General features: G+C 39.3%; 1 protein-coding gene across 2 annotated transcripts in view; it reads right to left on the bottom strand.

Annotated features, from left to right (window-relative positions):
• Positions 1–3256: 3256 nt before the first annotated feature.
• The window catches only part of PIK3CG (phosphatidylinositol-4,5-bisphosphate 3-kinase catalytic subunit gamma), a 36313-nt gene continuing 22139 nt past the window's right edge, over positions 3257–17430 (bottom strand). For both annotated transcript variants that reach the window (XM_086610170.1, XM_086610171.1), the window contains exons 7-11: positions 17249–17339; positions 12960–13090; positions 12232–12343; positions 10409–10566; positions 3257–5203 (exon numbers count right to left, since the gene is read on the bottom strand). In XM_086610170.1, the coding sequence (XP_086466296.1) occupies positions 4922–5203; positions 10409–10566; positions 12232–12343; positions 12960–13090; positions 17249–17339 (774 nt within the window). In that variant the 3' untranslated portion in view covers positions 3257–4921. The remainder of the gene's footprint in view (positions 5204–10408; positions 10567–12231; positions 12344–12959; positions 13091–17248; positions 17340–17430) is intronic.

The following is a 17430-nucleotide window of genomic DNA, read 5'->3' as shown; positions in this document are numbered from 1 at the left end:
GCAGAAGAGCTGCCATCCTGCATCAGAGCCAGCGTCTGTCCAGGCTGATGTCCTGTCCCTGACAGGGGCCAGCTCCAAATGCTTCAGAGAAAATGCATTTCCATCACTATGGGAAATAATTTCCCCATGTGATGAGTTTAATGCCAACCCCAGACACCTGCTGATGGATTTGGGGAAGAAGCACAAGACCAATTGTTTCTTTGCTTTTGTTTTTTTTTTTAAATCTTGGGTGATAAACTCTGACCACACTGGAGCTTTGAAAGTGTGACCAACACTTGCAAACCGTCACTCCTAATGCTGAACACCAGAGAGATTGCACCAAAGTGTGGGATGTGCTCCTACTTACTAGATACAGCACTCCTGCCATGTGCAGGTCTCTTTTGTTAGCTAAAATTAACTGGTGTGTTTCTGGCACCGTGCTGCTGCTGTTTCCAAAGTGACAGCATCTTCTTTTGCATTCCCAGGATATCACCTGAGATATGGTACATCTTTTTCTAAGCACTGCCTTCCCCAGCCTCTGGAGGGTTCTTGCCATGTCAGGGGCTGCCTGCACCCTCCGAAATGACAAACCTCCATCCCTAGGGGTACAAAGGAAATAATTTTTCCTGTCGAGTGTCCACTTGCTCATTATCAACAGGCAGGACACCAGCCTCTCTCTTGCTGGGTATGAGAGACCCACTGATGCTCAAAAAGCCAGGAAAAGCCATGTCCTTCCAACCGTCTTCCTGCATCATACTAGCACCAGTCACCAATGCCTTTTTCCTAATGACGTCGTGATGTACGAACCTCACATGGTTATAACCATGTCATTTCTATCTTTGATTAGTTCTTATTATTAACGGCATACTGCAGATAAACTGCTTTCTCTTCTCCGGCATGAATCGTATTTTCTGTAAACGTGCCACAAAGTTTAAAAACATATTAGTACTCTCTCTGGCCAATTCTACCTCCAAAATGCAGAGTGGGGTGAGCATGGCAGGAACCTCGTCCTGCAGACTTCTGTCGAGGAGAACAGGCCATTTCAGGAGTGCTGTTTCCAACATACATTGTGTAAATCGGAATTAGAAGATTCGTGAAAGCACGTCAGTGTTCTTCAGACACTTCAGGGTTACTGGGATGCTCAAAGGGCACACCAGACCCTGCAGATGGTTTGGTATCCCAGATTTTAGTTTTAATAACTTATTATTTTCAGGATTACTTTACACAAACTGCATTAGAAAGTCACTGGCACAGTTTGTAATCTAGTAGTCCTTGGGACTACTCTCGCGGATTTGCAGAATGCTGCTAGTAAACAGTAAAAAAGGTTTATAATCAAAAACACCCTAAAAGAGTTATAATTTCCATCGATATTTCTCTCAAGTCAGTTCTTCTTATCCGTATTTCTGTATCATTGGTCACATTTTAGAGGAAATTCAGCTGATTAAGTGTTAAATAACGCTAAATATTCTGTTAATGATAAATACCTCTAACAAGTGCAACCACTGTATTCAATGAAGATCTAAATGTAATCACACTGTACACTGTAGCTCCCTTTCAACTTCTCTTCCTGTCCTGGAATGTAATTAGGCTGGAGCCTTGGGGACACACTCATGGCTAACCAACAGCTCGATGATCTTGCTGGAGCCAAAGTAGTCACAACCGAGTCTGAGGCACTGACTCTGTAAGAATAGATTCAAATTTTCACTGTTAGGTGCAGTAGTAACATGAATTTAGACTATCAAGAAAATATAATATACCTGAGCTGTCAAGAGAGGGCAGGGGGAGTCGGACCCAAGGGTCTCGCCTGACTTGGGAGCTGATAGACTGGTCTTTTGACCTCAAAACGTGACAACCTTAAAGTAAAAGTAGCCCTTAAAAATACTTTTGAAAAAATAGTCTCAAGGCTGAGAGGAGACAAGGATGATAATTGAGACCTAATCAGAAAATTTAATTTTCTCTCCCCACATGCTGTGTTAGAGCCTGTGAAAAACATGGTTAGTGACTAATTTACATCTCCTGGTTTACAGCCCTTATAAACCAGCTATTCTGAAGGGTTGGTGTGTTTACACACAGGAAGACATTAGGCACCAACTCGGGAAGTTGTGGTTCAGCCTCCTGCTGCAGCAGCGGCGACTGCGCGGAAGCTCCAGCTTTCAGGGAGGGCCACGTGTATGCAGCCGCTGCTCCAGAAAGGGGCGGCCGTACTCCGCACTGGGACGGGCCGACACGTACTGGTGCCCACCTCCTCACCTGAAAAGCAATTCCGCTCCACCTTGAAGCTGGACTGCCTCAAACCACATCTCTGCGTTGTTTTCCCTTGTGTCAGGGCTTGCCAGAAAACCAAGTCAGGTGTGGGCGGAGGTTTCCAGAGGCACACGAAAGCCAACAGATAGCCAGCCGTATGAATGCACAGCTATTTATAAATAAAGTGCCAGTAAGATGCCCAATAGCTCGTTCTGTAGGTAAAAAAGACATTTGGCAGCGACTTTTGATCTTCCAGAAGTCAGGCTGGCAAACACCCCACGCCTGGCGCAGAGGGAGGTGTTCAAAGGAAGACACAAGGCAGCGCAGCGCTGCCCAGGCAGCCCCGCCGTAGGCTTCCCGGGCAAGGAAAGCCGTGAAAAATTCTGCTAATTAGCTCAGCACCGAGGTGTTTCAGATGTCAGTAACAAACATTGTCTACAGTTCAATACAGCACATTGTAAATTGCTGACAAAAATGATCCATCTAAGTGCAGTGAAGGACTGAACAGCTTTCCTCTGGGTGCAGATCTCTTGTAGACCTTTTTCTGCCTATGGAGGCTCCTTCAGGAGTGCCATTTCCCTTGGAGCTGCAATTAGCGTTTATTTCCCCATGCTGGAGTTAAATTTAGCAGTAGATTTACTTATCTTTTAAAACTAGGAACTTAATAAAATCTTCAGATTTTTCTTTACAGAACAAGCCAGGAATGAATAAAGTGATCTTAGAAAGTCGCAATATTCGATTCACGTTTTATAATAATTGCAATTCTAATACTACAGACTATTAAAATTTAAGGTATCTGACATCATACAGAGTTATTAATATGGAACTAAACCAGCTCCTCTGAGTGGGACTTTGAATATGATTTCTTACTGAGATTACACAGTCTTTAAGTAACCGGGTAAAAATATTTATGTGTATTTTGGGCAAAAGAGCTTATTCATGAATGACAAATCAAGTGAATAGAACATGTCCATTTATTTCAGATCTCCAAAATACAAATCTAAAAATATTGTTTTACAGGCAATATTCACCATTAACTTTATATTTTAGTATGGTCTTAAGCCTATCTTGTACAGAATAATAATGTAACAGAACAACAAAATATTCTACATTTTAACTTTTAGATTTCCTTAACTAGAGTCTGCCATATACATCAAAAATAGTTGTGCACAGTAACCGATTAAACATCTACATTTCAATAATAGATTGGCTCTATCTCATAACTGAGACACCAATTACAGTACATTTATTAAAAATCCTTCAATACACTCAGTAGTAACACTGGTAGCAGTAGTTAAAAACAGTTCTGTGAAATGATCAAAGCAAATGATAACAGAATTTAAAAATTCAGTTAATCATTTATATGTAATGTAAAACCCATGTAAAACTACAATGAAAGAAGAAATTACACAGGCACAAGTGCAAAAAAGCAATATTGTAAGTCATTCTCTCTCTTTGGTAAAAATCAATTAGCAGGAAGTATACCATAATAATTCAAGTCAAAGACTAATTCATGCTAAATATTTTTTCCTTTTCTACCATAGGCAGACCTGATGATTTGTAGGCATCTCACAGTAGAGAAGTTAAAATTCTACTTAACACTGCCTATTTTCCTCTTTTAAGTTTAAATACTGAAATTAAAGATACAGGTTTTTTTTCTTTCATAAATAGCTTTTCAGTAGTATAATCTCTTAAGGAATTTAAAAATAAATAGCAAAATATACACAATTTCAAAGATTTAATTCCTTCTAGGTATATCCTGAAAATACATCACCAAAGAATAAATAACTTTGGGTTTCTCAAATATTTGGTAAAATGTCAATTACTCTTACATAAGGAGTTTTCTCTGAGGAATAAGGTAGTACCATTGCTTTTTCTACAAAGCTTTTACTATACAGGCGGAATTTTAGTAACTTTACAGTAAGAATATAATCTATAATATAATACGGACGTTCCCCATTAAAAAGTACAGTAGAAAACCTTTCAAAATTAAACCTTCAAAATTTCAGGTTCAAACCTGAGGAACTTCCAGGTAACTATGAAGTTCTCCTGGCAGGACAGTCAAGCTCAGTTGCGTATGTCAGAAGGCTACAAGAACGGTAAAGTAATCTCCTCTGGCAGTAGAGTCAAAGCTGGTTTTTACTGACAACATATTAAAAATCCTAAAAGGACTAAGTGTTGACAAAGGGATAAAAGAGAGGGACGTAGGTGAAGAACACTTGAGTGTAAGCCATCCTGAGAGAGAAGTGAATTGCCTACAGAGATTTCAGTATAACCATAGGTTTTAAATAGATTCTTCTGCTTTTGAAGAGCTTGACCCTCATGAACAAGGAAGGTCATGTCATAAGGGATTTCTATCTGAATATGCAGGTTATCATCTTACTCAAGCTCTTCCTTCATATTTATCTGAAATTATTAGTAAAGAAAACAAGAAAATGCAGACCACATCAGCAAAGCAACTAGTTAAAAGAATCCAGCAACTTGAAGTTTCATTAGACATTAAAAAAAGAAGAAAAAAATCTTCACTGCAGGAAGATCTTCTGGAGGGGCAGAGCAAAAGTCCTTGCCTTTTTAGAAGCTCCATTTAAGCTGCCAGCAAAGTAAAGGCAATTTTGACTGCTCATTTATTCAGAATGCATAAATAACATGTAGATTCACTAACCTCCTATTCATACCCACAGTTAATTTACACAAAACGTTAAGCAGAATGCTTTTCTACTCCTTGTTTGATTCCAAGCACAAGATGTAAAAACCAGTTAAATTGCACAGTCCAGCCCTTATCTCTGCAAACCTCTATCTGATCAAGAAAATGCTTTTTGGCATCTTCTTCACTTTTCCCTACTGTCAGTGCATCCCGGATATATTCAATATCCTCTTTGCTGGTTAATTGAGGCATTCCAGTCATTAGCATCATGGAGAATAGGATGATCAGCAGGTTTGTGTGATGTCGAAGAGCTAAATAAGCCTTCACACATACGTCCTACAAGAGAGAAGAATTTTTTGTTAATTGAGGAGGTGAGCTGAGAGGGAGGGTGCAGGAATTTCACAGGACTCTCATTAATCAACGCTGTTCAACCACTTGCGTACATCAGAGAGAGGAGACCAACAGAGCCGTTCACCTGAGCAGAAACGTGAAGTGAACTTCTGCATCCACCACTCGGTACCACTTCATTCATCACCACGCCTCGGAGCAACAAGTGCTGTTTTGGTGTACAAACTAAAGGCTCCTTTTAATAATATTATATTAATTACTAAAGCATAAATCCTTAGCTTCACCAAAATTTCAAATTAATTTTCCTGTCGTATAATCTCTTTCTGTGGCCGTTAAGAGACAGCAATAATTCATCGTCTGTCTTTCCAATTGAGATGTTCCTATTTAAAGACCATGGCTGGCAAGTGGTACTGCATAAGGCAGCACCTCCAGGGAACTGTTCCTCATTTTCTATATATGTCTATTAACTTTGCAGAGGACATGGCTTATGTAATGGAGAAAATTTTTCAGGCTTGGTGTTCTCAGAGATTTTTCCATTTGACAGCTCTAGTTGTCAGGCACACTGCCCTGCTGTAGGACTTCTATGTTTATGTACTGTCATATTGGATTCCATAGATTTTTTTTTTTTAATAGCTTTTGCACTTCCACGTATCAGTAATTTGTGCTTAACAACACAACCTTTAGAAGAATGAAATTTCTGCAGCTTGGAAAAACACACAATGCTTTTTAAAAGAATATTTAACGATAAGTGACTAATACATAAACTGAAATGATTATTTCTTATATTAAATTTATTACCAATTTACTCTTAGAAATAACATGTTAAGGAAGACAACACAATGAGGAAATCAATCATATATTAGAGAGTTAAATTGGGTCTGCAGTGCAGTAATATAAAAGATGAAAATATTTCCAAGAAGGTTGTTGCAATTAAAACCAAAGCTGAAGTAATGCTAAATTTTATCCAATTAAATATTCAATACTTTTCTACAGGTGTATATGAATTTATTAAAGAATTCTTAAGAAATCCAAATACTTTCTTGTAAAGTTCCACCAAACTTCATCAGCCCTCTAGAACAGTTTATTTTTGACAAAGTATATGGTTTTTTTCCTCTTTAGAAACACTAAGAAGTGCACAAATAATCTTAACATCTGTCACGGTTCACATCAGAAACACCAGGACAACCAACCAGACAGGTTAGGAAGATACTAAGGAAACAAGATGGTATGCTGAAGATCTGTCTGTAGGGTTTCTTTTTTCCTATTGCCTTGGCCATTAAATCTTTCACTCTGTTTCCAAATAAATTCCATCCTGAAATAAGATCAGACTTATCAACTCTAACATTGGTTTAGCCCTAGCGAAGCAGAAGATAAACTGCCATGGTCAAAGCACAATTTACAACAGAAAACAGCATCATCTTATCACAGGGATTAGTTTCTCTCCATGACACCAGAGGAAAAAAATTTAAAAAAAAAGAAATTCTACTTATGTATTATCAACTTCAAACAGGGAAATCTTGTCACAAGAGTTAGTGTGTGTTTTGTTCCCCTTGAAAGAGATGAAAGCTTTTCACAGTGCTATCACAGAAGGTTTCACATTTCTCGATGGATGATGCATCTCACTACTGCGGGTGTTTGAGATGGAAAAATAATTATGCAGTCAAGAACCTGGCATCCCTGCATCTCAAAGGCAGACCTTCCAGGAATTCAACACAGTTAAAAAAATCTGTATCTGCCTGTTACAGTTATTTATTCAGACAGGAACTGAATGGAGTTTTGAATAAACATCATCCCAGAAAACTAATTTTTACACTTCTGAGAGAGGCAGAAAGAACCAAAAATAACACATACGTACGTGTCAAGGATATATAGACTTTTAACCACGGGATTAAGAAGAAAGCTGCTAACTAATCTAAAGCCATAGGCAAAATCAGAGGAGCTGAGGAGAAACCAACATCCTGGTGACCAACAAACAACAAAGAATAATTATTTTGAGAGCTTGAAACTCTCCTAGATAGCAGCATCCTAAAGGTCAGGCATTTTCATAACCTAGTGTCCAAGCTCTGTTATATAGGCCATCCCTTCCCTGTACAGTATACCACAAATAATTATTCTTTAATGATGTACACTCTTCTGCTTTCTGTTGCCTTTATTTGACAATCAAACACATGAGATTTTGTAAACAAATGGTACAGAAGAATTTGATTAGTACTGAAAATACAGATCTCTATTATCAAGTCAGCAGAGTAATGAAAAAATAATGAATTAGATAAATTAAATATAATGACTAAAAATACATTCAAAATTTAATGCGAAAACTAGCAAAGACAATTTCAGGCAAAATAATAATAGGTAGGTGAACAAAGCTGAAAAGACTACAAAGATCTCAGATGAGTCTCTCCCAAGGGTTTCTACAACTAAGAAGTGATAAAGTTGCATGTACACAGGAGTGAGAGAGTTGCATGGGTTTCAGCCAAAGGCTGGAAAGGAAATGCCACTACATATGACACTTAGAGCAAAAGATACCTGGCCAGTACTAAAGCAGGTGAAAAATTCATCGATGGAACAGAAAAATACCTGTCTTCTCACATTAAGTCATGTTTCAACACATTTTTGTGATTAGGGCGAAAGACCATCAAGTACTGCTTCCTACTAAGCATTTCTGTGATGTCATCAACAACCTCTGGCCTCTAATTTTCATTAAGCCATCATAAGAAACGCAAACAAAAAGGGAAGCGAAACTTAGATTAAGAGCTAATAGGAATGAGCTTTATTGCTAGTTCCAGAAAAGCTGCCAGGCCACTGACAGCTTTAGAAGTTCACTAACAACGAACTATGCTACTTTGCAGTGAACTTCAGTTAAAATTATTTCTCTAATTAACCTCCTCTGACACCTGCAATATGAGCTACGGCTAACACATCTGTATGGACTGTATCCAACAGGTGACAGAAAACAAAATAACAATTTTTTTTTAAAAGTAGGTATTTTAAAATATTAAAAACACCAAAGACTGTAAAAAACAAAGGATTCTTCTGAAGTACAACTTATTTTAATGTAGTTGAAGCACAAGTTAATGAGAGATATTCTTAAAAATTAATGAGGGATAAATGCTGAGACTTTCCATTAATACACGAATGAGTCAGCAGGCACACTGAATGAATCCCTCAGTATTAGGGAACACGATGAAACCTGGCAGTTGAAAAGTAAAGCTGTAATTTTGTTTATTTTTGTACTCTGACCATATATCTAAAATATGTATTTTTTACAGCAAAATGTGTGATGCAGATCTTGCTCTGTGTTACTATTTTACTTGTATGGAAGTATTTTAACTTTCTTGTTACTGGTCTTTGAGACAGAAAAGCCTTTTAATGTACTACCAGAATAGCAGTCTATAAACAGTCCCTAACGCAGCAGAACTGTACATGAACTCACATTTTTTGGGTCAGTATTATTGTTATCTGTACCTAAATCACCCCACATAAAATGACCAGGTCACCTATCACAGTCACAGTTCACAACAGTAGAGCACATTAATCGCTTCTCATCTGGCTAGTTAATGACACTGGCAGAAATGACACTGGCTCTATCACGGCATTCCTAAAGTGTCTGTGTTAGAGGGATGGCAGCAGTATTTAGAAATTCGTACCAGAGTAACAAGACGTGTATTCAGGCAAACCCAGGAGCGTATGATGAAGGCATAGCTTACCAAAGAGAGGCTAAAACTACCATCACCTTCCATCGCTTTCGGTATTTAGGCTGCTGAAGTAAAGGTCAGATATTCTCTCAAAAGCTGGATGATCCATATATACGATCACGTTACCTCACTGCAGACACTAACAGGTTGCTAGTCTTCCTCTCCTCCAATAGCACAATTTCATGTTTCACATGTTTTCGACTATTTTCTGCTTCCATGACAGAGATCTTCTACGAAATTAGACAACTGAGAGTGGCGTTTCAGCCCCACGCTTGCACATGGCTTACAGCTGCAGGAACAGCATCTTTCCAGCAGGCAGCACAGCTCACAGCCTTCTCTGAGAGCGTGGGCTCAGCATCCCCCTCCCATAGCAAAACTCACTCTGCTCTTACACCTTTTGGGCTACAAGCCCCCTTCAAAACACCTGCGCTGTGACAAAGCTAGTCCTTGTGCAAAATAAAGACTCAAAAATCACACCTGGGTCTTTAGTTATTTTCAGAACTCTGGGCTCAAGGATAACAACTGCCCCGGTATTTGCTGTATAATCATGTGTATGTTCCAAGGGACATACCCACTATCCAACGATAAGAACCTTAATTAGGTACTCAGCTTAGAAATCCAGACTCCTTACCAGGACAGAGAGACTTGTTCATCCACAAAGAATCCAGAACATAAGTTAGGCTTTTGCTTTGACTGACACTCTGGAGGAGACTTTTTCTTTTGATATTATAGAGAATCTGCTTTCTAAATCAGGTACTTATTTAAAGTCCCTAAAGATGACCACAGGAATGACATCCCAGACATCCATTTACTTCTGCTCAGCCACACTATCAGCCATTTCATTAACCATACTAAACAGCACTTTGCTTCGCTCCCTCCTCATCCAGCTCCTACACAAGCTTGGAAAAATCACAACTGCTTTGGAGAGGCTCAATTTCAAATAGAAGCTGCAATAAGAAGAGATTTTTAACACCATTTTTTTCTTTCAGAGCGCCAAGTCCATCCACTTCACAAAACCAGAGGCTGACATAGCAGGTTTCTATTCGGATGCAGTAGTCCGAGCCCCGGAACACGAGGGCAGCATCAGGAGGGAACAGCACTGGCAAAGCCAGCCAAGGAATGCCTCGCACCTGCTCCTACTACGCAGAAAGTTCTACTTAGCGCCACGAGTCTCCTCTCATTGCACAAACACTGAAGCCCTCTACAAAGTATTTTCTATCAAGACAAGAAGCAAAACCAAAGACAGCCTATCTGGTCTACTGCTATCTGAAGCTTTTCAGTGTGGCTTTGTGGCTGTTTGAATTCTAGTTCCCATAATCCTACAGATAATTTCTGCTCTTAGTTGGGCCTAAAATATCCCGGAATGGTATTATGATTCAGTAAATTTTATTAACGTAATACCCAGGAGCCTAGACCTTTGAAAACTAAGGCACTAATGTTCATTTCAGAGGGCAAAACCCCATTGCTTAATTCATTTGCAGCTAGATATTCACTCTACCTGAAATTTATGGAAATGGAGACTCGTCTTCTTTCCAGAAGTCCCCATGACAAACAGAAAATCCGGAGTCAGCACAAAAGGAACTCTTTCTTTATTAATTCCAAGGAAGCTTTTATAATTCCCAAGAATATGGCCAAAGTCAATATGGAAAAGGTTACCTTCATAAAGAGAAGAAGAAGTCACAGTTAGGCTCAAATACAATAAACTGCCAACACTTACTTGTATTCACGATAATTCCCAAACCTCTTTTTTGGGGTATATATGATCACTCCTTAGTTCAGCAGAAAAAACTATCTACTCTCTTTTTTTTCTGAAATATATAATTCTGTTCTCTTGGCAAAGTTACTTTTATTTTATCTTTGGCAGTTGTTAAAAACCTGGCAGAACGGCTGTATTTTCTAAACGTACACTCACAGCTTTTCGAAAATCAACCAGGGAAAGTTTGTGCCTCAGATCCATGATAATCAGCTCCCAGCACATCGCTACATGGAAAAGGCTTTTGGATTATGTTTCAAATACCCATGGGATTCTGGCACTACCCAGCTCCTTGGGTAATGATATTGACTAGAACATGTGTCTTCCTCACAGACCTGCGTTACCCATTTCTAAACCACCCTGTACTGTGCAGAGTAAGTTTGCATTGTCACCCTTTGGATGACTTTGAGATTGTAGTAGGGTATCAGGTCCCAGAAAAGTGATTAAAAACTCCCCTTTTAAGGATTGCTACACCTACAGGACTGAACTGCACCACTGCTCTTCAGATGACTTTATGACTTTCACTGGCAGACAAGATGTAAGGATGGAAGAGTATGGTTACTTAAAAACATAGATTTGTTATAGCGGTACATTTTCTGCCAAGGGGCACTAACATTGCATTATCTTATATATAATGTTGAAATTAAAGCGTTTCTTTGTCTTCTTTTCCTCAAGGACTTCTGGTGAACTTTTTTACCGTAGTCTTCAATTAGCTTCAATTTCTGCCTTCAGGGTACTTCTCTCTAGCCTTCCAACTGGTAAAACTTTAACTATAATATGATTAATATTAAATATAGAGCCTTCTAACTAAGCCCAACAGTATTTTTTGTCTCTTAGCATTATGTAAAGACTAATTATGAAGCAAAAGGATCATGAAACTGGAATTGAGTTTCTTAGGCCAAATAAAACTCTTCCATATGTCCTGCTCATTCTGGGGTCCTTTCTGGGGCTTCCATAGGTAAATAAAATTAGGGATGAACCAATGTGCAGCTACAGAAATAACTTCCAAAGTTTGTAATATATATAAATTGTGGTTCTTTCAGGAGGATTGCCACCATTCCACAGACTTCAGTAGCAAAACCAATACACTCAATGTACACTTATTTTCTACAAAAGTATATAAATGAATTATATTTCTCAGAAGTTAAAATAGTGCAGTAACATCTGAATTCTGACACAGATGCAGTTCCACTGAATACTGTCAGAACCACATCCACACTCCGGACAGGTGAACAGCTGTCTGCTTTTTAAAGTTTTTTTGATTTTAGATCTTAGATCTAAACAAAAATAAAATTAGTTTTTCATTCCTCATTGTTTAGCTTGTAACAAACTTGTCCTTGGAAAGAATGGCATTATTAAATGATAAATATCTAGAGCATATATGAAGGTCAAAAAGGGTGACAATACATTTCAATGTCATAGGAGGACCTGAACTTGTAAGCAATACTGTCAGAACTGGATGTGCCTCTTCATTCATTGTTAAATGCATTCTGTACTGAAACAAAAGATAAAGCTAGAAGTATAGACAGTTTCAACTTCTTCCATGAAATTCTCAAAAAATAACTCACCTGTTTCTGTAATCATAATGTTGTCATTGTGCCTGTCTCCTATTCCAAGTACAAAGGTTGCCACACAGTATCCAGCACAAGAATAAACAAATCTTTCCACAGCTGCCTGAAACTAAAAATAGATCTTAGAGATATTAAATGCTTCAATGCTAGAAACTAAATTCAGTCATTTTCAAAGTCATATGCCTTTCGGTCGACATGTACCTATCAACAGTTAGACAAACTGTCTTATGAAATACACTGTTGCACAGCAGAGATTGAGATCACAGCCCTGCATTGCACTCACTGTACTGTGCGAGCAGGCTCTATCCCTTAGCACAAATGAAATCAGCATACAGCTGTTCATGCTTTCTGAAAAGCTGGCAGAAAGGTCTAGCAGATCAGTGGACCTACCTAAGCAAAGGAGTTCTGAGTACCCAAACCTGTATTTAAATCCTCTAAAAATCACACTGCCTTTCAGTGTTCTTAGATGTCCTTTCAGTCTGCTCCTCATGCATCACTTCTAAATACCACTGACAAAGGAGTCATTTCTAAAGTATCTTTTTCCTCAGGAGCTCAGCTGCCAGCTGGATGCTAAAGGCTCTTTCACAGACACCTGTGGCTGAGTACGGGGAAAATGAATGGATTTTTCAAACTCACCTAAGCAACACAAACAATCGTATGAGCTCTGTGCTTCTAAATTAGTAAGGTGTATTTGAAAAACCTGCTTAAAAATTCAAAAAACTCACCTTCTCTTCAATCATGCATCTCTCCTTGAGCCACTGGTTTAGTATTTCATCCTTAAATGCACCGGTGTTGCCCACTGTACTCTGTTGAATTTTGGCAATTGTTGTGGCATCTTTCACAATTTCGATCATTCCTACAGAAAAAAACGATGATGTTAGAAGAAGTTATTACAGTTATATCAAAGCATATTAAAAATATGCAAAATTAAATTTAAAACTGTGTTTTTAAATCAACTGCAGAACTTCATACGTTGTGAGCAGAAATTTGTTTTACAAGCAACAGTGGTTCTTGTTCATTCCCAGCTGAAACCAGCCAGAGCTCATAACTAGCCTGGCATCCTAAACTCCTCCACGAGAATGTGAAACCTTTTAAAATCTAAAGGATCACACGATGAGAGAGGACCCTCTGCATAAGGCTTTTCCTAAGAAAACGACCCACCTCCTGTCCTGATCCTCTGCAGAAGTCCAGGTACCATTCACCCTCCCACCAGCTTCTTTACAACTTCACAAATTTGAGGAGCTGAAGAGAAGCTGCAGCGCTGCAGCAGCCTGGGGATGCAAGCGTTGCCAGAGCTGTGGCAGAGGAACAGAGCTGGTCCTCCTGCAGTAAATCCAACTTAAGCTTATGTGTCATATGCACAGAACGGTTCAGAAATACCAGTACACAACGAGGTACAGCGGTGGGCTTGCTGGTGGAAAGCTCTGGCTGTTGGGGCCCAGAGGTCGGTCCCTAAACTGCACAGAACCTCACAAAGGCAAATCCGTACATGACAGCAACATGGTACAGAAACAAGGACTCGTACTGTTCACACTAACATGGCATGGGGCGAAGGGGAAGCTAGAGAGAAAAGCAGAAACCAAGGCTGCAACACAACTCTGCGCTGTAGCCAAGACAAGCAAACGCAGCCTGCCCTTGAACTGGGCATGCCTGTAGCAGGGAAGGTCAGATTTTTGTGGAACTTATTTGGTAACTGGAAATACTGTATTTTCTTCCTCTGGTTCAAGTTCAACAGCACCTTCGGTAAAAGCCTGGCTTTGGCTCCAGCTCAAAGACAACCAAGTAAAAAAAATATCCCTTTCTCCCAAAAGCGATTCAAAGCAGTTTCTGATTTGGTTTCAATTAGACCCTCTCTCTGAAGCGGACTAATTTCTACCTATGCACAGTCCTACCCTTTTGCAATTACTGAATTACGTGCAAATTTTTCAGTAACAGAGTAACAATGCAGTAATCTCTTCCTGCCCCTGCCTTCCACGCATGGCTGGATTCATGGCTGAATACCCCCTGGAGGTATTTCTTCTGTCTTGCCAGTGGCCTGGATTTGTTTGTAATAAAACTATTGTGGAGATATGACCTCCAAAATTCATTACCAACACTACTAAATTAAAGACCTCTGCATTTTGGTCTGTGCTTGTCAAGCTGTTGTTTTCCTCCTGGGAGTGAGCTCCAGATCACATTCCAGCTGTTGGAAAGGCTTCCCCTGCCTGTGCTCACAAACCTCTCTCTACCGGCCAACAGCTCCTTGGTTCCAGGGGAGCAGAGCTGTTGCAGGAGGCATCTTTTGCTTCCCCTCGCATTGAAAATTTCTCCCAGCACAGCTATGTCAATTAGCAGTGTGAAAAGTCCTCAGCTTTTTAAGCAGCTGCTAATGAAAACCCTTCGCTGATCATTCTCCGCTGCGCTGCCAAAGAGCGGTCTAAAACCTACAGAGAATGTTGCGCAGCTTATTCTGCCCAAGTAAATACTTTAAACATACTGTGGTAAAAAAAAGTTATCTGCTGGAGTAGCACAGCTCTACTAGCAAATCCTTCTAAATACAGACATGCCTTTGGGTAGGTATGGTTAGTCCTAGAGAGGGCTTCAGTAACCGGGACAGAGGATCTCCACTGGGCTGTATTCACCTGGGAGGAAGCACAGCAGTAAATGCACTACGCTCCGTGTTTCTGTGGATCCAAGGTATTAAAGCAGCTGACTTTGATATTAAGTGCCAGCTTGAACTTCTTAAATTTGGCAGCGATGCAGCATAGTAAGTAGTGATAATTGCCTCGCAGAGCCAGGAACATACGGTCATGTCAAAAGGAGAGAGAATAGGGTATGACCTTTTACCAGTGATACGTGGAAGAGAAAGTTCTTTCTATGGAGGTCTATTTGGCAGCAGCAGCACTGGAGAGGATGAACGTTTCCAAAATTGCCAACTGCATTGAATGCAGATGTCTTTTGATGATCCTTTTTGATCATCCTTTGAGGTCCCTTCCAATCCCTAACATTCTGTGATTCTTTGTATCTTCCACAGACTGAGAAAGCTCTACACAGGAGGCGATGCCAGCCCCAGGTGTAAGACACCTGGCTCTGTCCCTGTGCTCAGTGCAGGACGGGGTACTGTCCTTGTGTCAACTCACAGATACCGCCCCAAGTTCCACAGAAATATTAAGAGAGAGGGAAGAAGCAACTTGGAAGAACATCACAAATGAATGTTGTGAAACAACATTTGCACGCCGCTACTCTCTGGTTTTGTTCCAAACAAGCATAAGCTCTACATCAAAGTGTCCCACATTGGGTATTACTAATTTAGGCTGCAGGTATTCTCAGCAAACAGAGTCTTTATGTGATTAACCATGCCCTACTGTGGTGCTGAAAGGATGCTAAATGCTTACATCTCCCCCATGCGTGCAGGAAAATAAACAATTATCTCCTTGAGATAGAAGACTGGAGCATCGAGTCTTCAGGAAAGAATAATGAAGCCTGTAACCTGAATATGAGAATGCTACGATGACTGGCAGAATTCCTCCACCTCCCTCCATTATTTCAATATATTATATGGTCTTAAGAATATTTTAAACAAAATTAAATTAAATCTTAAAAATCTCTCTAAAAAATTAGGTTTGTTATACCTAAAGGAGAGGCAAAAACTCAACCCTTCTTGTATTTACAGTTAGTTAGTATTTTGATACAGACCGTTCCATTTCCTTTATTATGAGAATCCTATCAATACAATTTATTTAATTTTAAACCACTTATATTAAGAGAAAATAAACTACTTTGTGTCACACTACCAAGTATTTTATCAGTGAGTTTGGGTTTTCTGCATTGCTTGAAGCCAAAAGAAAGGATGACAAAAATTTTATGTGGCAATGTATTTTAGAGATATATATTAAAAAGAGTTCTTAATTTTACTAGGACTCAGTTCATTATTCCTCAATCTATAAAGCAAAATATATTGCTGAAAAAGAAGAGAACCAAAAAGCTGGAGATCATGGGAGACACATAGCAATGTTTATAATATCATTATTTTAGCAATCCATGCAGTTACTATCATACTGCCAGATACATCGATGACGGGAATTAACAAACTTGGTAATTTTTACACATTGTCAAGCTTTAAATAAATGACAGAGCTGCACTTGCTAATCTGTCTCACTGATGCACTGTTTATATCAGCCAAAGCATTTTTTTCAGCACAACAGCTTCACTTGGGCATGGCCAATTTTTCTGTACTGAGGAGGCTTTTCTCCAGCCAATCGTTCAAGAACTACTCAGCAAAATTGACTCTACAGTCAATTCTATATTATCTGGGTACTAGGAAACTGGGCAATGTGGATGTGCTCAGGTACATAATATATGCAAATCCAACCACAAAGAGTCAGTTTGGATCCATGAGGATGTATAAATTATACATCAGTTTGACATTTCTGGATGTAATTGGACTCCTGCAGAGCTGATCAGGTTGCTCTACACATCACCACACAGTTCTCCAGAAGCTTTGTAAGCAACTACTTGCTTTCTCCCATCACGAATTCTGGAAAATAGATCATCTGAGCCGCAGGATTAATGCCCTCTGAGAAATATTGCCTGAGCATTGTGTTGAGTAAAGCTGTTGCTTCTATGTAGTATAGGGTATGAAGCTTTAGGTCAGGAAAAAAACATAAATGTTTTGCTATTTTAACTCTTTTCTCTATTCGATCTTATCAACACATTAAAACACACCTTGAGTAAGTCACTCACTTTCATCGCTCTCTCATACCAAATATTATTATTACAGAGAAACTTGCAGCAGGACTCAAACAGTTGGACTTGCACAGGAATCACAAGGAGCTAAGCTAGTGCAGCAGTGGAAGTGCACCTACCAGAAGGGCAGAAACCATTGCTAAGATGCAACAGAAGGCTGCTCATAGAAAGTGTAATAAGTTGCTATTTATCTCAGGATCACAGTGCATACTAGAATAGTTCTCCTATACACAACTTCTGTAACTATGGTATTTTGAATTTCTTATCACAGGCAAGCGTGATGCCATACCTATTTTGTTCCCTGTAGAAATACAACCATACGGTAACAAACAGAGGTCCAAGGATTCTGCTTCCCAAATGGATTCCATAATTCGAAGAATCTAGTAAAAATAAATGTACATGCTAAGTTATTTCAAATTGTTTGGATGTTACTTATTACTCACACAAGTAACACTTTGCACGTTTCTGAGA

Source organism: Tauraco erythrolophus, chromosome 4 (assembly GCF_009769465.1).
Source record: "Tauraco erythrolophus isolate bTauEry1 chromosome 4, bTauEry1.pri, whole genome shotgun sequence".
Taxonomy (NCBI): domain Eukaryota; kingdom Metazoa; phylum Chordata; class Aves; order Musophagiformes; family Musophagidae; genus Tauraco; species Tauraco erythrolophus.
The sequence above is the reverse complement of the archived record's forward strand: the minus strand, read 5'-3'. Positions and strand labels throughout refer to the sequence as shown.